The 23,866-nt window shown below is 52.3% G+C and overlaps 2 protein-coding genes across 2 annotated transcripts in view; one reads left to right on the plus strand and one right to left on the minus strand.

The window, feature by feature from the left end:
- LOC133234382 (cholesterol side-chain cleavage enzyme, mitochondrial) lies at positions 1 to 14,444 on the plus strand. The gene is made up of 9 exons (XM_061394863.1): positions 1 to 417; positions 3,744 to 3,899; positions 5,973 to 6,172; positions 7,189 to 7,392; positions 8,267 to 8,424; positions 12,483 to 12,649; positions 12,938 to 13,016; positions 13,479 to 13,676; positions 14,047 to 14,444. Exons 1-9 carry the CDS (start codon positions 149 to 151, stop codon positions 14,176 to 14,178), a joined length of 1,563 nt encoding a protein of 520 aa, XP_061250847.1. The 5' UTR covers positions 1 to 148; the 3' UTR covers positions 14,179 to 14,444.
- Positions 14,152 to 23,866, minus strand: part of CCDC33 (coiled-coil domain containing 33) — a 27,713-nt gene continuing 17,998 nt past the window's right edge. Inside the window, 9 exon segments of the mRNA XM_061394867.1 lie at positions 14,152 to 17,070; positions 17,072 to 17,166; positions 19,537 to 19,623; positions 20,579 to 20,611; positions 20,613 to 20,675; positions 21,058 to 21,224; positions 22,202 to 22,520; positions 22,715 to 22,803; positions 23,048 to 23,213. Coding sequence (XP_061250851.1) covers positions 16,971 to 17,070; positions 17,072 to 17,166; positions 19,537 to 19,623; positions 20,579 to 20,611; positions 20,613 to 20,675; positions 21,058 to 21,224; positions 22,202 to 22,520; positions 22,715 to 22,803; positions 23,048 to 23,213 — 1,119 coding nt within the window. The 3' untranslated portion in view covers positions 14,152 to 16,970.

A 23,866-nucleotide genomic window follows, 5' to 3' on the forward strand; every position in this document is an offset into this window, starting at 1 on the left:
GTGGGCTGAAGTCAGCCGGAGGAGGCTGACCGCCCTGTCAGCTTCTCACTTAGCCTTGAGCTGGTGATTATAAGCTGGGTCCCAGGGCCCCAGGGCCAGAGTCACCTGCTGCAGTACGAGCAGAGACAGCAGCAGCTGTGGGGGCAGCATGCTAGCCAGGGGGCTTCCCCTCCGCTCAGCCCTGGTCAAAGCCTGCCCACCCATCCTGAGCACAGTGGGGGAGGGCTGGGGCCACCACAGGGTGGGCACTGGAGAGGGAGCTGGCATCTCCACAAAGACCCCTCGCCCCTACAGTGAGATCCCCTCCCCTGGTGACAATGGCTGGCTTAACCTCTACCAATTCTGGAGGGAGAAGGGCTCACAGAGAATCCACTTTCGCCACATCGAGAACTTCCAGAAGTATGGCCCCATTTACAGGTAAGCCTGGCAGAGGATTGGGGCTGGCGGGATAGGGAAGCCTGTGGTGGCCCCCTCCCTGAAAGGTCTGCCCTCCCCTTCCAGGCTCTGGTTCACCTCTGACTTTATTTCTTCCTGCCTGGCGGTGGCAGGAGTAGAGTTAATGCTTCCTGGACAGTGGGTTCACTTCCCAGCCCTGAGGCCTCAACAGTCCCCAGGCTCTACACCCTTAGAAACTTTGGGGAGGTGGGGAGGCCAAGAAAATAAGCCCCGGTACCTCCATTATCTGCAGGACACTTTGCAAGGTGTGGTTGTCATCCCCATTTTCAGAGGAGAAGGAAGTTCAAAGAGGTTAGGACTCTAGCCCTGATCACTCAGCTAGAAGACTGTCCTGCTACCCGGGGTGCTGGTCTTGTCTCCCCTTGGCCTGTGGGACTCTGAGTGGCTGATTGGTCCCTTCCACTAGGCCTGGCTGCTGTCCCTCTTCCCCAAACATCTGCCTTGCTTCCAGCCAGGAGGGAGAGCCTTTGGTCTTTTGGCCTCGCTGTACCCCACCTTCTTGCCCTGGGGTGGGGGTGAGGTCCGGGGGCTGCCCTTGGGAGGGAGGCCTCACTTGTTCTGGTTTAGCAGTTTCTAAGGTAGGTGGGCTTCAAGAGACATTTGGGTTCCTTTCTGAGAGCATAGGTGAGGGGGATTAGAGGTGGCAAAGATGATGGCTGAGGGCAGGGAGGGGACACCAGGAAGTATAATGCTTTACTTTTACTTTATTTTTTTATTTTTTTTTTTTGGTTGGGGGGATGCACCGCATGGCCTGTGGGATCTTAGTTCTCTTCAGGGATTGAACCTGTGTCCCCTGCAGTGGGAGCACTGAGCTGTAACCACTGGACTGACAGGGAATTCCCCCTTTTACAGTTATAAGTGCTTTTTTAGAACTGGTTGGAGACAGGGCACCCGCTTAGCCCCAGGCTGAATGTTAGATTTGGAAGAAGTTTGCTCCTTAGTCTCTCTTCTTTGTCTTTCTGTCTCTTTCTCTCCCTTCTAAGCCTCTCTCCCCAGTCTTACTTCATGAAATTTTTCATTATTCCCTGCTTCCTCCCCTCCTCCTCCTTCCTGTTCCTAGCCCCTTGTAGGAACTCTTTATTTTATAAAGTCCCTATTTTCCGAGTCACTTTCATCTGAGTCTTGCAACCTGTCCTTAAATTTGGCATTATTCCCAATTCACAGATGGGAAAACTGAGACCCAGAAAGAAGGGTCTTGCCAAGGTCACACAGTTCATCAGGGCAAAGCCAGGGCTGGAACCCTGATTGTTTGGCTTCCAGTTCGGGGTGTCAGGCTTCCCAGGGGGCGCTAGTGGTAAAGAATCCACTTGCCAATGCTGGAGATCCAAGAGATGCAGGTTTGATCCCTGGGTCAGGAAAATCCCTTGGAGGAGGACATGGCAACCCACTCCAGTATTCTTGCCTGGAAATCCCATGGACAGAGAAGCCTGGTGGGCTAGAGTCCATGGGGTCGAAAAGAGTTGGACATGAGTGAGCATGCATATTATTATATTATTCAGGGTGTCAGTAGTCTAACTATAGCCTTGAGATAACAAACTTCTAAATGAACATGAGGAATTTACAAGTTTCATGGACTTTCCCTTAATGCAAGTCTGTTCCTGTTCTTTATTCAATAGTTTAGAAAAATTGATATCAAATACAATCTCAGTTTTGATAATATTTATGTACCATTCAGAATGTGAATGTATTTATATGCTATTTTGTGTTGTCCTATAATAATGTACCAAGGACTTCTTTTCTCTTTTCTCTCTTTAATATAATTTTAAAAGGCAGCATAGTAGCCCATAGTATGGATAGCCATATATTTTTCAGCTAGCTTTTAAAAGTGGATATTTAGACCACTCTAGGGTTTTTTTTTTTAACTATTAGACATCCTTATACATTTTTTTTTCTATGAACATTTTCATCCATCAGGCATCACTGATGTCAGATAGCTGCCTTGGGCTAGATTCCCAGAGGTAGAATTGATAATAACAACAGCAGTTCAAGGACTTTGCTTAGCTGTTTTTAATGGAGTCAGTGGTTTGAGGATGTGTGGCAGCTGGAAAAACACTGAGGGGATTTTCTGGGAGGCCATCGTCAGCCAAGGAGACTTGGGGAAGATAGGCCTGGGCTCTGTGGGTTAGTGGCTAAAGCCATGCTCTCTCCCACTCCCCAGCCTAGCCTTCTCCCCTCCCCCTCCCTCTCCATTCTCAAGGAAGAGGGAGGAAGAGAGGGGAAGGAGGGTAGAGAGAGGGAGAGAATGAGAATTTGGCTTATACTTGTATGCTTTTATGTTTTACCTTGAAGTGTATCTTGAATTAACTTTCTTATGCAAAAGGCAGATACAAGTCAGAAGCAGAATTTTCTGTTGTTTCATGACAGTTGTACATTAATACTCTGCAAAGTGCCTTAAGGTATATTTATACCTGGGGCTTGATGTTTTACCTCAGTTTTATTTTAATAGTGACAGAGTACTTTGTTGGGCCTCTAATTCCTGGGGGAGGGTGACCAGTTCCAGAACTTCAATCCTAGAGCTTAGAAGGGACTGCCTGGCCTGGTGTGTGACCTGCCCAGCAAGCTACATGGAGTCACTCTAGTCCAGGGTTACTCCCAGCTGCCATGAAAGTGCCATGTTTCTGAGCTCTGCATAGGTGAGAGGGTGGAGGGTGCTGAGAGTGTAGACACACAGGAAGAATGAACATTGGAGGACCTGATGATCCAGGGGAGGCCCTGGGTAGGGGTGGGCTTGGTCCTGAGGATGTGCAGGAGCCACTGTGATGATAAGATGAGCACGAAGCTGTTACTTAGAGAATGTCTTCCCAGGTGGCACAGTGGTAAAGAATCTGCCTGTCAATGCAGGAGACGCAAGAGACGAGGGTTCAATCCCTGGGCAGGAAGATCCCTTGGAGGAGGGCATGGCAACCCACTCCAGTATTCTTCCCTGGAGAATTCCATGGACAGAGGAGCCTGGTGGGTTACAGTCCATAAGGTCACAAAGAATCAGACTGAGCACAGATACATGCAATAGGAGCCACACTCATAGATTTCATATCATCTTATTCTTCAGCAATCCTGTCAGGCAGGTACTGTATTTATCTCCACTAAAGAAACTGAGACTCAGAGGATGAGACTAAAGTCATACTGTGAGGAAACTATGGGCCAGGATCCACTCCCAGGCCGGTCTGCTCCGTGCTGTCAGCCGCAAAGTGATTACAGAGGAGCTGGGTCCTGTGCCCTGATTGTGCAGGGTCTGCAGGACTCTCCTCAGATCCTTACCTCACAGCAACCCTCTTCTGCCCCTCCAGGGAGAAGCTTGGCAATTTGGAGTCAGTTTATATCATTCACCCTGAAGACGTGGCCCATCTCTTCAAGTTCGAGGGATCCTACCCGGAGAGATATGACATCCCGCCCTGGCTGGCCTATCACCGATATTATCAGAAACCCATCGGAGTCCTGTTTAAGTGAGTCCTGGGTCCTCTCCCAGGGGCTGGAGGGAGATGCTGGGTGGCTGGAGCAAGGGCAGAGGCTGAGGGTGAGATGCTGGGACCGTGCTTGTCCTGCCCTTTCTGTTAACAGCTGGGCCTCTAGACAAACCCCTGTCCTCTTCCTGCCTCCATCAAACAGATGATGGGGAGGGTGAACTGCCCTGCCAACCTTCAGGAACATGGTCAGGAAGAAGATCTTACTGAGTAATTAAAGGCCTTGAAAAGTTCTCATTCATTGGTTCATCCAGTAAGACCCATTTTATTGAGTGCCTCCTATGTGCTAGTCCTGGTGCTGAACTCTGAGTGACAAGTAGGGTGGAGCCCTGCCCCTAGGAGAGTCCCTTATAGTCTAAAGGAGCAGTAAGAAGCATGAACAAATCAGTGTATCTAAATGCATAGATACCATTTTCCACCAAATTGCTCATCAAAAAAAGGAAATGTGACCATAACAAGTGTTGATGAGGATATGGAGCAGCTAGAGTGCTCCTAGCTTGCTAGTGGGACTGAAAGCCGATGCCACCACTTTGGAAAATGGTTGGACATTACTTCCTGCAGTTGAATGTTTATAAAGCAGCCATTATAAACCCATGCTTATAATGCAGTCATTCTGCACTCAGGAATATACTCCAAAGAATACCCGCACCCCACCCACTGAGACGGATATGTACTAAAATGTTTGCAGTGCAGTTGTTCATAATAGCAAAAACTGGGAAATCACCTAAATGCAGAACAGGAGCATGAAAAGAGTGACAGAGGCAGACCCCAGTCAACAAGAACAGACTCCGTGTCTCACACAATACAGATGATACAACAATACAGAAGATACTAGAGATATAAGCTGAGTGAAAAAAAGCAAATCATGACAGCTTTTATAAGAAGTTGAAAACAAGCATGCATTTTTGTTTTATTTTATTTTTCAACATGCATGTTGAAAAGCATGCATTTTTAAAAAGCATGTTTTGGAAATATATGTTGATCAGATAAAACTGGAGAAGGCAATGGCACCCCACTCCAGTACTCCTGCTTGGAAAATCCCATGGATGGAGGAGCCTGGTAGGCTGCAGTACATGGGGTCGCTAAGAGTCGGACGGGACTGAGCGACTTCACTTTCACTTTTCACTTTCACGCATTGGAGAAGGAAATGGCAACCCACTCCAGTGTTCTTGCCTGGAGAACCCCAGGGACGGGGGAGTCTGGTGGGCTGCTGTCTATGGGGTCCCACAGAGTCGGACACAACTGAAATGACTTAGCAGCAGCAGCAGCAGCAGCAGTAGCAGCAGCAGCAGCAGCTAAAGCTATTTACAAAAGCAAATAAGAGATTTAGGTTGGGAGGCAGGGAGGCAGGATGTGGGAGGACTGGGTTGGCATCTGAAAGTTATCATCAAGTTTCTAGTATTCATGTTGGACTGTGAGTTTATAATAACATTCTTGTAAGCATAAAAAGCCCCCAAATAACAAAGAGGGCTTTGCACAGATCTATTTTCAAGAATGGGCGTAAGTTGAGAATAGGAATGGATATTAACCCAATTCTGGGCACCTGAGGTTCCCCACCAATGAAAGTAATGAGACATTGGGGGTGCAGAGGTTGGTCAGCTGTGCCCATGCAGGCGCCAGAAAAGGTGATGTAGAGGGACCCTTGAATGGTAGGAGGTGAGACTGACCAGGAGGAAGTGGAAGTGGTGGGGAGGGCAGGCCTGCAGCAGAGGCCAAGACTAGAGGGCTTGACAGTTACTTAAAGGCTCTAAGAATAGGATTTCCATCTTGTTTAAAGCAGCAGCAGCAGCAGCAGGAGCAGAGGGAGTAGAGTACGGTTGGGGGTTTGATCTTCACCCTTTTTTTTTCTGTCACACAAGCCTCCCTATTCCCTCCCCTCTGTCCCGCCCAGGCCAGGCAGAAGCTGGGAGGAGGGGAGGGTAGGGAGGGCTGTGGATGTGAGCAGTGGACTTTGAGCTGTGGCTCAGCCTCCTGGGAAAGCCTAGTCAGTTCCCTCTGTGTTTGCCAGGCCTGGGGTTTGTGACCATGAGGGCCTGAGGGCCCATGTTTTCTCAGGAAGTCAGGAACCTGGAAGAAAGACCGGGTGGTCCTGAACACGGAGGTGATGGCTCCAGAGGCAATAAAGAACTTCATCCCACTGCTGAATCCAGTGTCTCAGGACTTCGTCAGCCTCCTGCACAAGCGCATCAAGCAGCAGGGCTCCGGAAAGTTTGTAGGGGACATCAAGGAAGACCTGTTTCACTTTGCCTTTGAGTGTAAGGAACTTGAACCTACCTGGCCACAGTCCTGGGGATGGGAGAACCCAGCATCTCACCTTGAGACCCAGAATAGACTCTGAAGAAGTGTCAGGATTGGTTTCTGGGAGGAGCCACTGAACACATTCTCTGTCATCAGCTACCGGGGGGAGAGCTGCACGCTCTCATCTGATTCATGATATGGGGCCAAGAATTTCTAGAATGTGGGTCCCTATTGCCCCTTTCCTCCAAAAGCCAGGGTTTGACTTGGCCTTTCATTCAGCAAATCTCTCTCTCTCTTGGGACAGAGACCTTCCCTTTCAAGTCTGGGAGGGGAGGGGAGGGTTGGGTGGGTTATTGAAACAGGGTATTGGAGGATGTGTAGGAATTTTCCAGATGGAATAAAGAGGTTGGGCAGTATAGGCAGAGGGAACAATACATACAAAGGCCCTGTGGCTTGATAGGGATCATGTGGTCACTGCAGGAGATTTGGAGTGCCCAGGGTTTGGCATAAAATTCCTGACCCAAGCGGCAGGAAACCCTTGGGGGTTGTTGTGACTTCTTATGACCAGCCAAGTGGGCCCTGGATGGCCAGTTACTGGGGATTGATGTCCCCCCAGACACCCATCTGACCTGTTCCAGGAAGTATTTAGCCACTCTGGTCAATCATAGATGAGAAGTCTCTCTTCCCAGGAGGAAAGCTGAGAGGCTGCTGGGGGGTGCTGTTGGAAGCGGGAGAGGGCAGTTTCCTCCCAGTCTGAGCCTTTTCTCAGCTGTGCTGGAGGCTCTGCCTCCCACTTGAGGGATCCCTTTTAGGGTCTGTCCCATGACCCTCTGAAGGGCCTGACTGACTGCCACAAAGGCAGTTTTCCTTACTCCTGCAATTTCAGCCCTTTGGGACTCAGCTGTCAGTTTCTTTACTGAAGGAGGCTGAGGTTGGATGCAAGGGCTCCCATGTGTTGGGGAGGGGGGCGATGGTTTCCTGGGAGCTGAGGCTCTCAGATGGTCAGGTTGGATGAGATTCTTCAACTTTGCAGCCATCACCAATGTCATGTTTGGGGAGCGCCTGGGGATGCTGGAGGAGACAGTGAACCCCGAGGCCCAGAAGTTCATTGATGCCGTCTACAAGATGTTCCACACCAGTGTCCCTCTGCTCAACGTCCCTCCAGAACTGTACCGTCTATTCAGAACCAAGACTTGGAGGGACCATGTAGCCGCATGGGACACAATTTTCAATAAAGGTGAGGGCTGTACCCTGGGCAGTCACAGGTGGAAGCCAGGAGAGCCCTGTTTGCCTCTGGAGATGGGAAATCCAGGCCTGGGTTGGAGGGTTGAGGGTTGGGGGAGTGGGGAGAAAGACACAGAGGGAGAGAGAAAGTCAGTTGGGAGCCTCAGACCTTGGCCTGCCGCTTTGTCCCAAGTTATGACTTGCCGTGTAGAAAACCCATGGATGGCCATCGGGAAGGCCCAGGAACCCCTGCATATGGTATGCAGAAAGCTGGCTCCTGAGGATGATCAGATTTTTCTGGAGAAAGAGGATTAAAGAAGTCTGTCATATTCTTCCAAGGAGCCCAGGATTCCCAACATGGGTTAAAGACCAGCATTTCAGACATGGCTGTGCTTGGTGACAGAGCAGGGCTTCGGTGACAGGGATTCGTAAAGGGTGGAGAAGGCTGACTGGGATGTGGTGATGATGCCAGGTCTGGAGTTAAATCCTGCCTCTGCCCTGACACCCTTGTGACCTTGTGCAAGTTATCATCTTAGATGGACTTCTGTTTCCTTATCTGTAAAATGGGCATGATAGCACTTACCCTAAATAATAATTTAAAAAAACCACAACAGGTATGAGGAACTTTATAGAGCATGCTCCTCAGAGAAACAGCAGCCAAGAAAGTGCAGGGCTCCAGAATCCTCAAGCCCTTGTGCTCTTTCTTGCCCCTCTGCAGAGAGCCTCGCTGCTTTTTCTTTTTTTTGGCCATCTTGAAACATGTGCGATCTTATTCCCCTGCCCAGGGATTGACTCCGTGCCCCCTGCAGTAGAAGCATGGATTTTAACCCCTGCACAGCCAGGGAAATTTCTGGCCTCCCTCTGTTTTCTTTCTTCCTGCCCCACAGCTGAAAAATACACTGAGATCTTCTACCAGGACCTGAGACGGAAAACAGAATTTAGGAATTACCCAGGCATCCTCTACTGCCTCCTGAAAAGTGAGAAGATGCTCTTGGAGGATGTCAAGGCCAATATTACGGAGATGCTGGCAGGGGGTGTGGACACGGTGAGGACCCAGTGAGGTGGCCGTAGAGGTACATCCAGTCCCTTCCTGCGCCCTTTCCCCACAGCCTTCCTCATTGTCTGAAACCCCTGTCCATGAGGGCTCCATCTCCCTCTCCTGACCCCACTTCCTAGATGCTAATCTTCTAGGAGGGCGAGCTCAAGTCAGTCATCCACTGAGCGTGCCTTGAGGCTGATCCACCTTTTTTTCTTTGCCAGTGAAGAGGGGGTGACTAGGTACAGGTGGGTGACAAAGCTTACTTGGTATCAGGAAGGCAGGCGGGATCTCAGAGAAGCTGGGAGCCAACCAGTGGAATTTGCCCTGGGCTTGCCCTCCAAATCTTTTTGTTGCCTTCCATGCCCCCTCTTCCAGACCTCAGTCCCCCTTGATGCCCCCAGTGTCTGAAGGCATCATGCATGGTGTCTCCCAGAGGTCCACAGGCAGAATAATATCCAAGAAACTTCTTTTTCAGTATTTATTTTATTGTATTAATTTGGCTGTGTCAGGACTTGGTTGTGGCACGTGGATCTTTAGTTGTGGCCTGTAGGGTCTGGTTCCCTGACCAGGGATTGAACCCAGACCCTCTGCACTGGGAACGTGGAGTCCTAACCATTAGACCTTCAGGGAAGTCCCAGAAGCTTCTGTTCTTGAATGTCAAAATTTCTCTGTCCTGTGTGCCTTCCCTTTTCCTAAACCTTAAACTTCCTCAAGCCAATGTGATGGTGAGGGTTAATTCATTAGCGTTTCTTGATTGCTAGTTACGATTCAGGCCCCAAGACTATAAAGATGAATACAGCAGACCTCAAATATCCTAAATGGCTCAGACGGGAAGCGTGTATAAGTTTGTGAGAGGTGCCATGACAAAATAGTACAGACTGGGTGACTTTAACCACAAAAGTGTAGCGGCTCATAATTCTGGATCAATGTATCAGCAAGGTTGCTTTCTTCTGAAGCCCCTCTGCCTGGCTTGTTGATGACTGTCTTCTTCCTACATCTTCACATGATTTTCCTTACTTCCTTCTTTTTCTTTTCAAAAAAATATTTATTTATTTGGTTGAGCCAGGTCTTAGTGGCAGCATGCAGGATCTTTAGTTGCAGCATTTGAACTCTGATTCCATGCTGTCAATGTAGGGGGCCTGGATTCGATCCTTGGTTGGGAAACAAGATCCCACATACCTCAACTAAGAGTTCCTGTGCCGCAACTAACACTCCCTTTTCTTCTTACACGGACACCAATCCTATTTGATTAGGGACCCCCCCATATGACCTCATTTTACCTTGTTTAGTAGCTAAGTTGTGTCCGCTCTTTTGCAACCCCATGGACTGCAGCCTGCCAGGCTCCTCTGTCCACGGGATTTACCAGGCAAGAATACTGGAGTGGGTTGCCATTTCCTCCTCCAGGGGATCTTCCTGACTCAGGGATCGAACGGTGTCTCCTGCATTGGCAGGCGGGTTCTATAATGCTGAGCTACCAGGGAAGCTCTCATTTTACCTTAATTATCTTATTAAAGGCCCTCTCTCCAAATACAGTCACACTGTGAGGTGCTGGGGGTTATGACTTCAACATATGAATTTGGGAGGGACACGATTCAGCCCAGGACAAGGAGGCAGCATGGGCCCAGACGACCACCTCTTCACCTTAAAGGGCTGGATGACGAGGTACTGGGTACTGACAATGCTAAGAAGAGGGGAGAGACCAATGTGGCCTTACAGGACAGGGAGAGCACTCCACAGAGTAAAGTCAACTTGTCTTCCCTCTTGTGCCAGGAGGAGAGAGAGGAAATAGCATTTCAGGACTGGGGAGAAGCAGGTGACAAAGCCGCTGGGTGAATAACTTCATTTCCTAGGTATTCTATTTGCATTGTGCTCTAACCTCCAGTGCAGGAGTTTCCATTCCTGGGCTGCAGATGGAGGCTTTGAGCATATTTTAAACATAGTTCATTGTCAGTCATGTAAAAGGGATTCCCCCCTAAAAGCTCACCTGCACCAGAGCAGCTGTTATTCTTGGGTAACATTTATTAAGCAAGCAGTATACAGCAAGCAGGATCCTAAGCTTTTCACATTAACTCTTTTAACCCATTTAGCATTCACAAACAACACTTTGCAGTATTTTACTGTTCCCCTTTGTTGAGATGAGGAAACTGGGGCACAGAGAGGTTAAGGAACTTCATTAAGGTCACACAACCAGTAATTCAGGTGAAAGTGAAAAGTGAAAGTGAAAGTCACTCAGTCGTGTCTGACTCTTTTCCACCCCATGGACTATAGCTCACCAGGCTTCTCTGTCCATGGAATTCTCCAGGCAATAACACTGGAGTGGGTAGCCGTTCCCCTCTGCAGGGATCGAACCCAGGTCTCGTGCATTGCAGGCAGATTCTTTTACCATCTGAGCCACCAGGGAAGCTCTAACTTAGTTGAATACAGCCAGTAGTCCCTCTCCTCATCCTGCAAAAGCCATGTTGGTCTCTCCTCTTTTCTCAGTGTTGTCAGTACCTGATGCCTCGTCACCAGCCCTGTTACTTATTAAACAAGTATCTCCTGAGTACCCACGCTGTGTTGGGCCTTGGAAAAAATGAGACAATTACATGCATTTGATCTGAGCCTTGAGGGAGGGGTACACACCTGCTTCCTAGGCTGGGAAGGGAACTGTAGGAAAAGGGAACAGCATGAGGAAGATTTCTGGGCTTCAGGAACTGTGTGTAGCTCAGGGCGGCTGGAGCATGCTGGAGAGAGGTGGCAGTGGGCTGGGAGCAACCGGCAGGTATTGGAGGGGGTCCATGGGTCTGGTCACAGCCTCTGGACTTGATCTGGGGACTCCAGGGATCCAGGCAAGAATTTCAAGCTGGGAAGTGACTGGATGGCATTTTTTCACAATTGCTTCCACTGGGAGGAATAAGAAGCACGTCCAAACCTCTTGGACCAAAATATGATCCTTGGCAAGTTAATATGCCAACACCATGTGTCTAGCCCTAGGTCATATTCCAGTTCCATCACTGAAGAATCTGTACTATGGGGCCTGAGGAGGATCACTCATACCTCCAGTGAAAGTTAACACTCACTACATTAGCCCTGAGATTAGCTGGTCAGTCTCAGTATAGACCACATGCTAATTGCAACTCTGACATAAAACAGGTCTGGTTGTTCTGGTTTCAGCATTTATGAGCCTCACTTTATGCTATACTACTATAGGCAGATGCTACATTTAGGGGGAAGTTCTACTGGGGAGCTGCTGCTGCTGCTGTCACTTCAGTCATGTCTGACTCTGTGTGACCCCATAGAAGGAAGCCCACCAGGCTCCCCCATCCCTGGGGTTCTCCAGGCAAGAACACTGGAGTGGGTTGCCATTTCCTTCTCCAATGCATGAAAGTGAAAAGTGAAAGTGAAGTCACTCAGTCGTGTCCGACCCTCAGCGACCCCATGGACTGCAGCCTACCACGCTCCTCCGTCCATAGGATTTTCCAGGCAGGAGTACTGGAGTGGGGTGCCATTGCCTTCTCTGCTACTGGGGAGAGGGCTGCTCATTTAACAGGCATTTCAAGAGGAATGGCAGTCATCAGGAGTACAATCATTACAGAAGTAGGATTTGGCCTCTTAAGGCCTCTGGAGTCCTTTGGAAGAAGGCATTAGTTATATGGCTGACCCTCTACTGGCGGGGAAGATGGGAGGGCTCTGGTGACATGAGTGGGGAGGGCAGGGATAAGTGCTGCCCCAAACATTCCTGCTTGGACCACAAGAAAAGCTTCTTGGACATTTGCCTCAAAAAAAAAAAATTTATTTATTTGGCTGCACCAGGTCTTTGTTGCAGCAGGCAGGATCTAGTTCCCTGACTAGGGGTTGAACCTGGGCCACCCCTGCTTTGAGAATGCAGAGTCTTAGCCACCAGATCACCAGGGAAGTCCTGACATTTGCCTTCTGAATTGTGTTTTGCTTTATGTGGATAGTGGTTTCTGGATCCCTGGACGAGGGTGAGGGGAAGTGTTTGGCAATGAAAATTTAGCATGGGTCTAGATGCCCCATGAGTAACCAGCCCTCTGGGTTTTCTGCACCCCCACACTCTCCACCAGACATCCATGACATTGCAATGGCACTTGTACGAGATGGCACGCAGCCTGAATGTGCAGGAGATGCTGCGGGAGGAGGTTCTGAATGCCCGACGCCAGGCAGAGGGAGACATAAGCAAGATGCTGCAAATGGTCCCACTTCTCAAAGCTAGCATCAAGGAGACGCTGAGGCAAGCCCACTCCCACCTATGCCTGCCCCGCCCCACCCCACCCCCTCAAATCCCTGGGCAGGGACAGGGTGCTGCCTGAGCACAGGGTTACAAGGATGGGCTGGTGGAGAAGATGGGTAGCAGGAAGTGAGGAGTCTGGGGAAGACAGCTGGGAATGGGGAGGAGGGGTCCTGCCTCCAGACCACCACCCCCTGCCAGGGTGTGCAGCTGGAGCTGAGCTGCCATGCTGGGGGCTGGGCCTCTGTCCAGGCCTTGGGGCATCAGCTTCTGAATGCTTTTCACTGGCAGACTCCACCCCATCTCCGTGACCCTGCAGAGATACCCTGAAAGTGACTTGGTTCTTCAAGATTACCTGATTCCTGCCAAGGTAGGTGTGGCAAGAAGGCTGCAGGCTCTGTCAGTCAGACAGGGGAGGCCAGGGGCAGACTGCAATTGCATAAGATAGTGGCAAGGGGGGCTTCTGTCCTGCCTTTCTTCCTGGGGCTGGCTGGTGGGGTCCTTGGCAGCAGTGGTCCCAGTGTGAATGAAGGGCAGAGGGGATGGTCACAGTGGACGGTGGTTTTGGGATGTTGCTGGACTTCTAGGTTAGGAGGGAGATTCCATGGGCTGCCTGGGTTTCTGAGGGTCCTCTGGGACTGAGGAAAAGGGCAGGACAATCTCTTGGCCCGTCCCCAGCCTAGTGTCTTCGGTGGTACGCATTGGATGGGCGAGGCTCAGGGAGAGGTGAGGCCTTATTCAAGATCACATAGTGGGTATTATGCTGTGCTGGTATTGTTCCGGGCTGTGAGGAGGTAAGGCCTATTCAGACCTCGGCTCACCTTGTCCTCAGACACTGGTGCAAGTGGCCATCTATGCCATGGGCCGAGACCCTGCCTTCTTCTCCAGTCCGGACAAGTTTGACCCAACCAGGTGGCTGAGTGAAGACAAAGACCTCATCCACTTCCGGAACCTGGGCTTTGGCTGGGGAGTGCGGCAGTGCGTGGGCCGGCGGATCGCCGAGCTGGAGATGACCCTCTTCCTCATCCACGTGAGTCTGACCTGGGGACATCTGTCTCCCGGGACTTGGTCTCCCCTCCCCAACAACCTCCTGCGGTCTCCTTTTGGGGCAAATCCACTCACCATCCACGGGTGCTCCCTGGCCATAAGTTCCCACAGAACTTATGATGGAAGGGGGGTGGGGTGGAAAAGGTTTCATAGAAACCAAAGTGAAAGCCTGAACCAGGGGGACAGAGGGCTAGTGGTATTTTCAGGCTCTGCACAGGGTTCAGTAGGAGCTGGAGGGAGACCCACTTGGAGCATCTCACATCACACGCAACTGCTCCCAGGTGAATGAGCCTGGGCTGGGGGAGACAGACCCACCCCGCCTCTCCCCTAAGCCCACTATCCCTCTTTCTCAGATTCTGGAGAACTTCAAGGTTGAAATGCAGCATATCGGTGACGTGGACACCATATTCAACCTCATCCTGACGCCGGACAAGCCCATCTTCCTTGTCTTCCGCCCCTTCAACCAGGACCCGCCCCAGGCGTGACCGGAGAGGGCGGGCACTGCCCTTTTCACCAATCCAGCTAGCTGGGGTGTGGGAAGACGGCCCGAGGGGGTGGGGCCATGGAGGTACCCGCACCTCCATTGCTCGCTCAGTCCACACCTCTTGCCCCTTTCTGGCTAGGTCTGACCAGATGAAGCTGGCACTCAGGGGTCAGCTGCTTCCGCTCAGCTGAGGCACCCCTGTCTCACCCTACCTCTTCCCCTTCTTCGCCCATCCCATGAAGGCAATAAACGAGTGAACGCTGCAAAGTGCTTTCATTTTCCATCTGACCCCCTAAGGTAGTCATCACACTTGGAGAGATGCTCTCTGACCCAGGTCAGCAGATAGATCTGAGTATGAATGGAGAACTGCTGCCCTTGAAGCCATTTCTGCTGGGACCCACCCACCTATAGCAGCTCAGGAGCCAATAGGCTCCACCTCCCTGTTGTCCCGTTGCTTATGAGGCAGAGCAGATGGAGGGCTATTGCCATTGCACCCCTGGAGCAGCTGGCATAGGGATAAAGAACTTGGCAGAGTTCTGTTGAGAGAACAGGGCAGCCTGAGAGGTTGTGGGCCAATCCTGGCTCCCGGGGCCCGCCTCTCATGGGTGAGGCTCCCACAGTGCTCTGCTTGGCTGAGCCTTGGGTGGGAATTCCCTGTGGGGCCATGAGGACTTCCTGCCAAGGGCCAGTGAGAGTCTCGAGCATGATGTCTGGGGATGATGTGGTGAAGAGGATGTGGGTGAGGGGCTGGTGTGAGGTGACTGATTCTGGGAAGAAGAGGCCCGCATGCTTCCTCTACCCCACCTGACCACCCTTTTCTGGACTTCCCCAGGCCTTAACTTCCTGCCCCAGTGGGATGGGCCCACAGGTCCAAGCTCTGGGCATTAGGCAGGGAGACTGGGGCAGTCTCTGGTGCATTATTTGGACCGCCTGACAATGGTCTCAATTTTAACCCTCTTGGCCCCCTCTGAGTTCTGTGACTCCTAACTTGACCAGGTACCTGATCCTCCCTGGCCCTTGGCTACCCAAGTCCAAGTCAGGCAGACATAGGGGGCTAGTGCTGCTCAGGATAGCAGCCCAGATGGCTTGGCCTCTTCTACCAGGATCTGCAGGTTCTGAATTCACTCTTGGAGCCTTTCTGCTTTTCCTCATCACAATCCTCTTCCTTGTTGTCTTTATCCTTCCTGCTTCCTTTCCTTTCTCCAGGCTTGAGTCAGTTTTGCTTGGAAATGTTAGAGTTGGAGGGCCTTACAGTCACAGATGTTAGCCCAGAGAGGTTGCTTGAGTCACTCAGGGTAACACAGCAGGCTTGTAGCTAGAAGCCAGGCCTTCTAACTGTCAGTGGAGGGCTCCTTCTTCTAGCCCCTTCTGCTTTTCTGTCCCTGGATGTGTTTAGACACAACACTACCAGCTCAGCCTATCCCTCGTGAATGGAGTATTTCATACTAACACGTAACTGATTGTCACAGGCAGGCTTCAAGTCTTTTGCTTCCCAAGAAACAGATAAACCAAACTTGAAATAAAGGATTTCAGATATGATACATGTTGAGGGGCAGGTGGAAAATCCCAGCCTCTCTTACCAGCTGACCTCTGGTGGTCTCAGTTCTTTTGGAGGTCTGAATGGGACTTGTCTCCCTGGCTCCTGCTTTGAAAGGCCTCTTCCCTCTCCCTGCCCACCCCTGTCCTGAGTCCACTATGGCATTGGACTGTCTAAAGAGAGTAGCTCCTGGGACAGGCAGGAGGCTACAGGGCTACAGCAGAAGGCCCAGACCCAGAGTGGGGTCTGGAAGGAGGAAGCTTAGGTACCCCAAGCTGCCCTGCTCTGGGAAAGGGGTGAATGCTCACTGACATACAGCATTTAATAAAGTCATTTTAAGGGGGTGGGGCTGCGACTCCAGCATGCAGAGGGGGTGGCCTGCTAGGAGTCAGTCTGTTGAGATTTCGAGAGCTTTTTGAGCTTAGTCTCTGAGCTGGGCATCAAGGGGTCCAACTTGGAGGGTTGCGTTTGGTCCTTGGAGGGGTTCTGTGGTGGCAAAGCAAGATGAAGTGAGTATGCCCCTGCCCCTAGAGGAATGAACCAATAAAATGCATCTTTCTTGGAAAGTCATGCCTCAGACAATCCGAAATCCAGTGGGTCATGACTTCTCAAATATTTCCAAACTCATTTAACCACAGTAGGTCATACCTAATTTTTCCCAGAGTCTTCAGGGCTCAGTGGGTGAGTCTACTAAGGTAGCCTGGTATTCCTCCCACCCCCCAGCCCCCCATCCTTTTCAGATCTGGCCAGGAGCCAGGAAAGAAGCAAAATACTGATAATTCAAGAGCAGGAGCAATCAGGGGGTTTGCTTTGTGGGGCTGGGTGGCCCAGGGCTGAGCTTGAGGGGCCTGTTTGTTCTTGGGAAGCTGGCAAGGTTTCTCTCTGGCAGCACGATCCCATCTCTGGCAGGCCTGCAGCACTGCACTTGCCTGAGAAGGGCATGTTCACTGGGGAATCTTAGGCACTGTGCGGTGGGGTGGGGCCACAGCTACTCTGCCCATGAGCAAATCCGGTCCTAAGGTACAGCCAGTGCCAGGGCATTTGAGAAATGCCCTGTGGGCAAGCTGTCAACCACAGCCACCTCATTGGTGATACTCATCACTACCTGAAGGGGAGGACATGTCTTGGCAGGATTCACTTCCCCTTAGACCAGGGGCATTGAGATGGGGCAAGAGCTTCAGCTGGTAACTCAGCAGAAGCTGAGCCTGGGTCTTCTGACTACCAGCCAGGAAGCAGGGCCCCCTGGACAGTTTTTCTCAGGGTCTAGTGACTCTGGAGGTGGTGTGGCTGCCAGACTCTCCACCCAAGCCCCGAGAAGCTCCCCCATGGGGATCGCTCACGGGCACGTCTGTGGCGACTGTTGGAAGGGTGCCGCAAACCATATTCTTGTTCCTGCAGCCGGGTGGCCAAGTCCTGCTTCTCTCGTCCCCAGCGCCGAGCTGAGTCCTCTAACTATAGACATGAAGAGGCATAGATGGAGAACCACCAGGCAGCATGGCCCCTCCCTGAGAGCTAGGACAGCCTACCTGAGCCTGCTCTTAGGGGAAAAAGCAAAACTCCGGTTCATGTGGGCTAGCTACTACCTTCCCAAGAGACCTCAGGGTGACAAGAGTGGGTGAAGAGGGACTAAGTGACAGCTTGACTATGACTGATGGATCTTCTCTTAGTTTCACCAGCGGACTGAGCCCAGACGCTATTACAATGGGTCCAACCAATCCTCCACCATGGGGCTCCAGCCCTCCTTGTACATACGGGAAACCCTGTCTCACCTCTACCATTGTCACGAGTTGAGCCCCCAAACTCCTCATTCACTGAACCCCAAACCTGATCACACAGGGAGCCCTGATCCTGATTACAAAGTGAAAGTGAAAGTCGCTCAGTTGTGTCCAACTCTTTGCAGCTCCATGGACTGTAGCCTACCAGGCTCCTCTGTCCATGGAATTCTCCAGGCAAGCATACTGGAGTGGGTAGTTGTTCCCTTCTCCAGGGGATCTTCCCCACCCAGGGATTGAACCCAGGTCTTGCCACCAAGGAAGCCCCCTTGGTCACAAATGGAGCCCCACCTCTCCTGACACACAGATCCCAGACCCTCCTCACAAACTGAGCCACAACCCTGATCACACATGGAGCATGGACCCAGTCACACACCAAACTTGGACTCTGGTCCAAGTGGAGCCCTGACCCTGGATGCAGACTGAACCCTGACCCTCCTCACTGAGCACAGACGTGGTCACACAGGGAGCCCTGACCCTGGACAAACACTGAGTCCTGACCCTGGTCACACATGGAGCCGCAACCCTCCCCACACACTGAGCCCCAACCCTCCAAACACATGGAGACCTGACCCTTCATACAAGGAGCCCCAACCCAGGTCACAAATGGAGCTCTGACCCCAGATGAAGACTGAACCCTGACCCTCCTCACTGAGCCCAGACATGGTCAAACAGGGAGCTCCATCCCTGGACAAACAATGAGCCCAGATCCCGGTCACATATGGAGCCCTGACACTGGTCATATACAGAGATCTGACCCTCCAAACACACAGAGCCCCCACTCTCGAGGCTTTACACATGGAGCTTCAACTCTTCTCACGCTCTGAGCCCCAACCCTCTTCTAACATGCAGACCTGACCCTTGTCACCAGTGAAGCCCCAATTCTTCTCACATAGCCCTAACCGTCCTGAAACACAAATCCTGGTCACAAAGCAAGCCTTGACCCTCTTCACACTTGGAGTCCCAACCTCCTCATACAGGGAGTCCCGACCCTAGCAAACACCGATCACCAGTGCCAGACACACACAGAGCTCTGACCTTGGTCACACAGAGAATTCCCACCCTGGTCATGCATGGAGACTGACCTGGGCCCAAGCCTACTCTAACATGCAGCCTTGACCCTGGTCACAAAGGGAACCCTGACTTTCTTCACACACTGAGCTCTGACACTCCTCACACAGGAAGTCCAAACCCTAGACCAAAACTGATTACTGAGACACCCGTGTCATCCAGCATTTGAGAATCTGCTTCGCAACGCAGGGGACGCAGGCGCGCTAAGCTCCCACATGCCTCGGGGCAACTAAGCTCGTGTGCCACAACTACTGAGCCCGTGCTCTCCACAACTAGGGTCTGTGCCCTGCAAGGAAAGATCCCGCACGACACAACGAGGACCCCGTGCACTGCAACTAAGGCCCGAAGCAGCCGAATAATAAATAAATATTAAAAATAAAACCACCCATCACCAACCCTCGACACACACAGAGCCCCCACCCTGATCACACACGAAGCCTTGACCCTCCTCTCATACAGAGCACTGACCCTAGTCACACACTGAGCCACGACCCTCCTCACAGAGGAAATTCCCACCCTGATCACCCCCCAGAGACCCAATCCCCCTCATGCACTGGACCCCAACCCTGATCACACAGGGAGCCCCGACCCTAGTCACACACCAGGCCCTGGTCACAAAATGGAGCCCCCAATCCTGGTCACAAATGGACCCCTGACCCTGGATGCAGACTGAGTCCTGATCCTACACATACACACTGAGCCCAAATGTAGTTAAGTAGGGAGTCCTGATAGTCTAAATACAGGGAACCCCAGTCCTGGTCATGAACTGAGTCCTGACCCTCCTCACACATACAGCCCTGATCCTTTTCAAACACAGAGCCCCGACTCTGGTCACAAATGGACCCAAACCCTCCTCAAACTTGGAGCCTTGACCCTCCTCACACACGGAGCCCCCAACCCTCCTGAAATATAGAGGCGGAGCCGGGTCTCTGACTGAGTGGAGGCTCTCTGGCCTGTGTGGCCCCTTCACCTCACCTACCTGGCTTTCCAGGGACAAGATCCGGCTCTGAGCTCGTTCCAGCTTGGCCAGGAAGTTAAACTTGTCTGAATTACTGGCAAGGAGATCCTGTGGGCAAAGCAGAAATTCGCACATGGTCCCCGTCAGGGGCTGTAGCTGTGTGAGCTCGGGAGGCCAGGTGACACTGAGGAAGAAATCAGCCAGGTCCAAGCTCCAAGTTCAGCTCCCAATGCAGAGCCCCAGTTGTTGTTCAGTCGCTCAGTCGTGTCCGGCTCTTTGCAGAACCTCAGACTCAGGGCCAAAGCCCCTGTCCAGGGTTTCACACTTGGCATGTGGCTTTTTCACAGCTGTTCTCCCCATATATTTCGAGTGTATGAAATTTTTGTACATCAGTTAAAAATTTAAAAATATACCAGGGAGGGCTTCTCTGGTGGCTCAGGGGTGAAGAACCTACCTGCCAGTGCAAGGTACACGAGTTTGACCCCTGATCTGGAAAGATCCCACATGCTGCCGAAGCAACTAGGCCCATGCGCCACAACTATTGAGCCTGTGCTCTAGAGCCTGGGAGCCGCAACTACTGAGCCCACGTGCCTGGAGCCCACGCTCTGCAGCAAGAGAAACCACTGCAGTGAGAAGCCTATGGACCACAGCGAAGAGTAGCCCTTGCTCACTGCAGCTGGAGAAAGGCCCCACACAGCAACGAAGACCCAGCACAGCCATAAATAAATGAATAAATCTTTTTTAAGAAAAGATGCATTAATACTAGGGAGCACTAGGTTAGTGCACAGAAGGGAATCTTGAGCTGGGGGGGGGGGTCTTTCTGTAAAGTAAAGGATCTGTTTGTAAAGTGAGGGTTCCCCGTCTTCCGCTCTTTACCTGGATGTCCGCGCATCGAGGGTGCTTTCAAACAGAACTCACCTCCTGAGAATCCTGGGATGAAGAGAAAAACTTTGCTGTGCCCAGCCCACCTGGCTTGTAATTCCAAATGTTCGGTCTCTGGGTTTGCATAAAGCAGGGACACCTGTAACAGCCTCAGAAGGAGAGAGGGGCCAGGGACACCCACCTGTGCGGGCAGGGTGCCCCTGGAGTGGCCCGGGGGCTTCTGTCTCTTGCAGGCTCTCTGCCAGGTCTCCTCTTGCTCCCAACTCCCCAGGGTCCACCTGGGATCAGGGAAAGGGTTCTCCAAGGCTGTACCAACCCCAGGAAATGCTCCAGGATGGAGTTCTGAGAGCCCTGTGTGGAGCCCCACTGCAGGCCAGCCAGTGGCAAATGGGCTCAGGGGTCAGCTAGGGGCTTGCTTGCTCTCCCATGATACTAGATGAGGGTAAGGGTGAAGCTTTCAGACTCGTGAGTGTTCTCCAGGGGAAAAAAGCCAAGGCCCAAGAGCTAGAGACTCTCCAGAGATTCCAGGCACACTGAAGACCCTGGGAAACCTAGCTCCTGGTCTGGGGCTTCACCTCGGATTGTGTGGTGAATGGTTTCTGGGCACCTGGTGACCTGGGTAGGCAGGCCCAGGATCACGCTTGTGCTGGTGGCTCTTACCGGCACGGCCTGCGGCTGCAGAATGATGGGGGCCAACTGGTGGCAGCTCTTATCCAGCTCTGCCTGCAGTCTCGAGTTTTCCGTGAGCAGCACTGAGTAGACGTCAACAGGCGGATTCTCGCCCGTAGGACCCGGGGGAAGGCCAGAGGCTGAGAGTATGGGGAAGGCTGTGAATGCGGCCATAGATGTGCATGAGATAGGCTTTCCTGCCTCCGTGTGCCTGGTCCAATCTGCCTCAGTGTTTTCCTTCTTTCTGCTCGTCCTCTGCTCCCCAGCCATGGCTCCCTACTGCCAGTGAGATCAGGTCCACATGCCTCCTGAGGCCATGGTTTTAGGCTCTTTAGAATCTGACCTGGGTGATCTCCCTAATCACTGCCCTGCCCTTTGTCCTGGGTCTGTTTCAGCTCCTCATCTCTATCTTTCCTCCTTTTTCTGCTTCTGGCATCCTTACTCCCTGGGCCAGGGCCTGGCTGTTTCCTTTCCCGAGATTGCCTTCTCATCTCTCATGCTAACCTCAGGGTTCCTGAAAGGCGGGCCCAACTTTCATTGTTTGTTAAAGGCCTTCAAAAATACCCCCCCACTGACACCCCCATGCAGTGAAGGCTGTCACAGGGCTGGGCTTATGGGGGTCTCCAGTGAGGTGGCACAGAAATCCTCCGCTTGGGCTGACCTGATCCCGTGTGACCTGGTTCTCTTTTGCTCATCAGAGCTGCCTCGGATGGGCAGTTCTGGATGGCTTTGGTTAACATTGATGGAGAAAGTAAATCATGGACTTAACCAAAATATTTTTTTTTTCTGTTTATTTTGTAGAAGCAGACTCTTTGAAAATGTAGGGAGATGAGCATATAATTTGAGGGAACTGCTGCCTGGGAAAGCCCCACTTTGCAGGTAGCCCATTTCTGTTCACTTGAGTCTCAGAGCTGCTTCTGGAAGGTCAGAGCCTCTTTCTAGCATGGTGCACACGCTGTGTCCTCTCCCTTGTGTTCTGAGGGGCTCCCTGGCAGGAGAAGGGAGTTCAGGGGCCTCTGGAAGTGCTGAGTGTCTGAATGAATGGGGAACTAGCACCCTCTGCGCAGTTTGAAGGTGCTGCTGAAACTGAGAGGCCTCAAGAAGGCAGGGCCTGCAGGGGCGGGAGCAGACTCACGCATGCTGGGCTTTCCCTGCGGCTTGTCCTGCAGGGGCTTGCTCCTCTTGCGCAGCTTGTCCTCCAGCACTTGCTCCATCTTCTCGATCACCTGGAGGGTGGAGCACAGAGGCTGGGCTGGCCCGGGGGCATCACACCTTCCCTTCAGTGGCCGGATCCGGGGCAGCCTGGCCCTTCTGCTACCTGCCTTCTCCTGGTGCTTCACGGTCTCCTCCAGCACCTTCATCTTCTGCAGCTTGTCCTGGTAGCGCTTCAGCAGCGCAGCCTGTGGCTGCTGAGCCTGGTGTAGGAGGAGCAGCTCCTTTTCTCGATCATTCTTCTGATGGTGGTGGGGGTTGCAGAGAGAGGGGAGAAGGGGGAACAGGGATGCCCTTGGCCCTGAGGGTCCACCCCAGGTCCCCCTGCTCAGTTCACCACTTCCCTGGCCCCCTGGCCCCTATGTCCCTCTCCCTTCTACTTTCAGGTACTCCCTCCCGAGCGCCCTTCCCCTCTGCCCTCTGAGCCCTGGCTTACTAGAGTCAGTTCACTCTGCAAACGCTGCACCTTGTCCCTCAGCTTCTTCATGTCCAGCTCACTCAGCAGCAGTTTCTGCTTCATGGATGCTAGTGGTGGTGGAGGAGCTGGCTCAGGGAGGAGGCACCTCCCAATTCAAATTGGAATACTTGAGACGGGAGCAGGTGGGAAGGGCAGATGTCTCTCAGTCCCGGGGCTTGAGACAGGACTGGACTCTCAATTTCCTTCCCCGGAGAGACCCCAGGCTCCTACTGATTAGCCTGTGTCCCGCAGCACGCACACCTGGGAGAGGCCCCCACCTCCCTGTTCCCTCGGTGGCCTGCACGCCCTCACCCAGGTTCTGGGCCTTGTTGGGGCTGGCTGACTCCTCTTCTACCTCCTTCTGGGCCAGCTGGCTTCTCAGCATGTGGTTCTCTGCCTCCAGGATGCTGGTCTGTTTCCGCAGTGACAGGATGTCCTCTGCCATCTTCTGCATGGCCCGCCGGTAGTTGTTCATCTCCTGCAGACCCCGGAGCTCAGAGCTGAACCCCCAGCCCCTTGTGGCTGCCACCCAACATCGACATTCACACTTAGAGGTCAGCGGGTCACTCCCGAGGCCAAAGAACAGAGAGAATCCCAAGCTGTGCCCTCAAGTCTTAGCAACTCCTTGGAGGGGTGGTCACGACAGGGTCTTCACCCCTCCTGGTCAGTGAGAACAGGTCTGTAAATGTGCTCTTCTGGGGGTTACATCTTTTCCTGAGATGCCTTCTAGGGGGGACCCAGGCCTCAGACACCATTGAGGAAGCCCCTGAGCGATGGAGACTTGAAAAGCTCTGGGCCAGCTCTCCAGGGCCTGGCTAAATCAGGGCCATTCTCACCTTCTCCCTTCTCCTTTCTTCCTTCTCTAATCCCTCTTCTTCCTTGAGTCACTGAGGACCCAGGGAAGAATCTTTCTGAAATCTCCCTGAAGGCTCCTTGGGAGCTGCCCCTGGACACCAGCCTCCCAACGAGCCCAGGGGTCTTGAAGGGACCCAAGGTAAGCCTGGGAGACCCAGATAAGGACTCAGGGTCAGTGCTGGGATCCAGCTATAGGATCCAGGGTATGAGGTGGGGCCAGGATGCCAGGCTCTGTCGTTAGGTTAGGAGTAACAGCAATACTTGGAGAAGGCAATG

This window comes from Bos javanicus, chromosome 21 (assembly GCF_032452875.1).
Source record: "Bos javanicus breed banteng chromosome 21, ARS-OSU_banteng_1.0, whole genome shotgun sequence".
Taxonomy (NCBI): domain Eukaryota; kingdom Metazoa; phylum Chordata; class Mammalia; order Artiodactyla; family Bovidae; genus Bos; species Bos javanicus.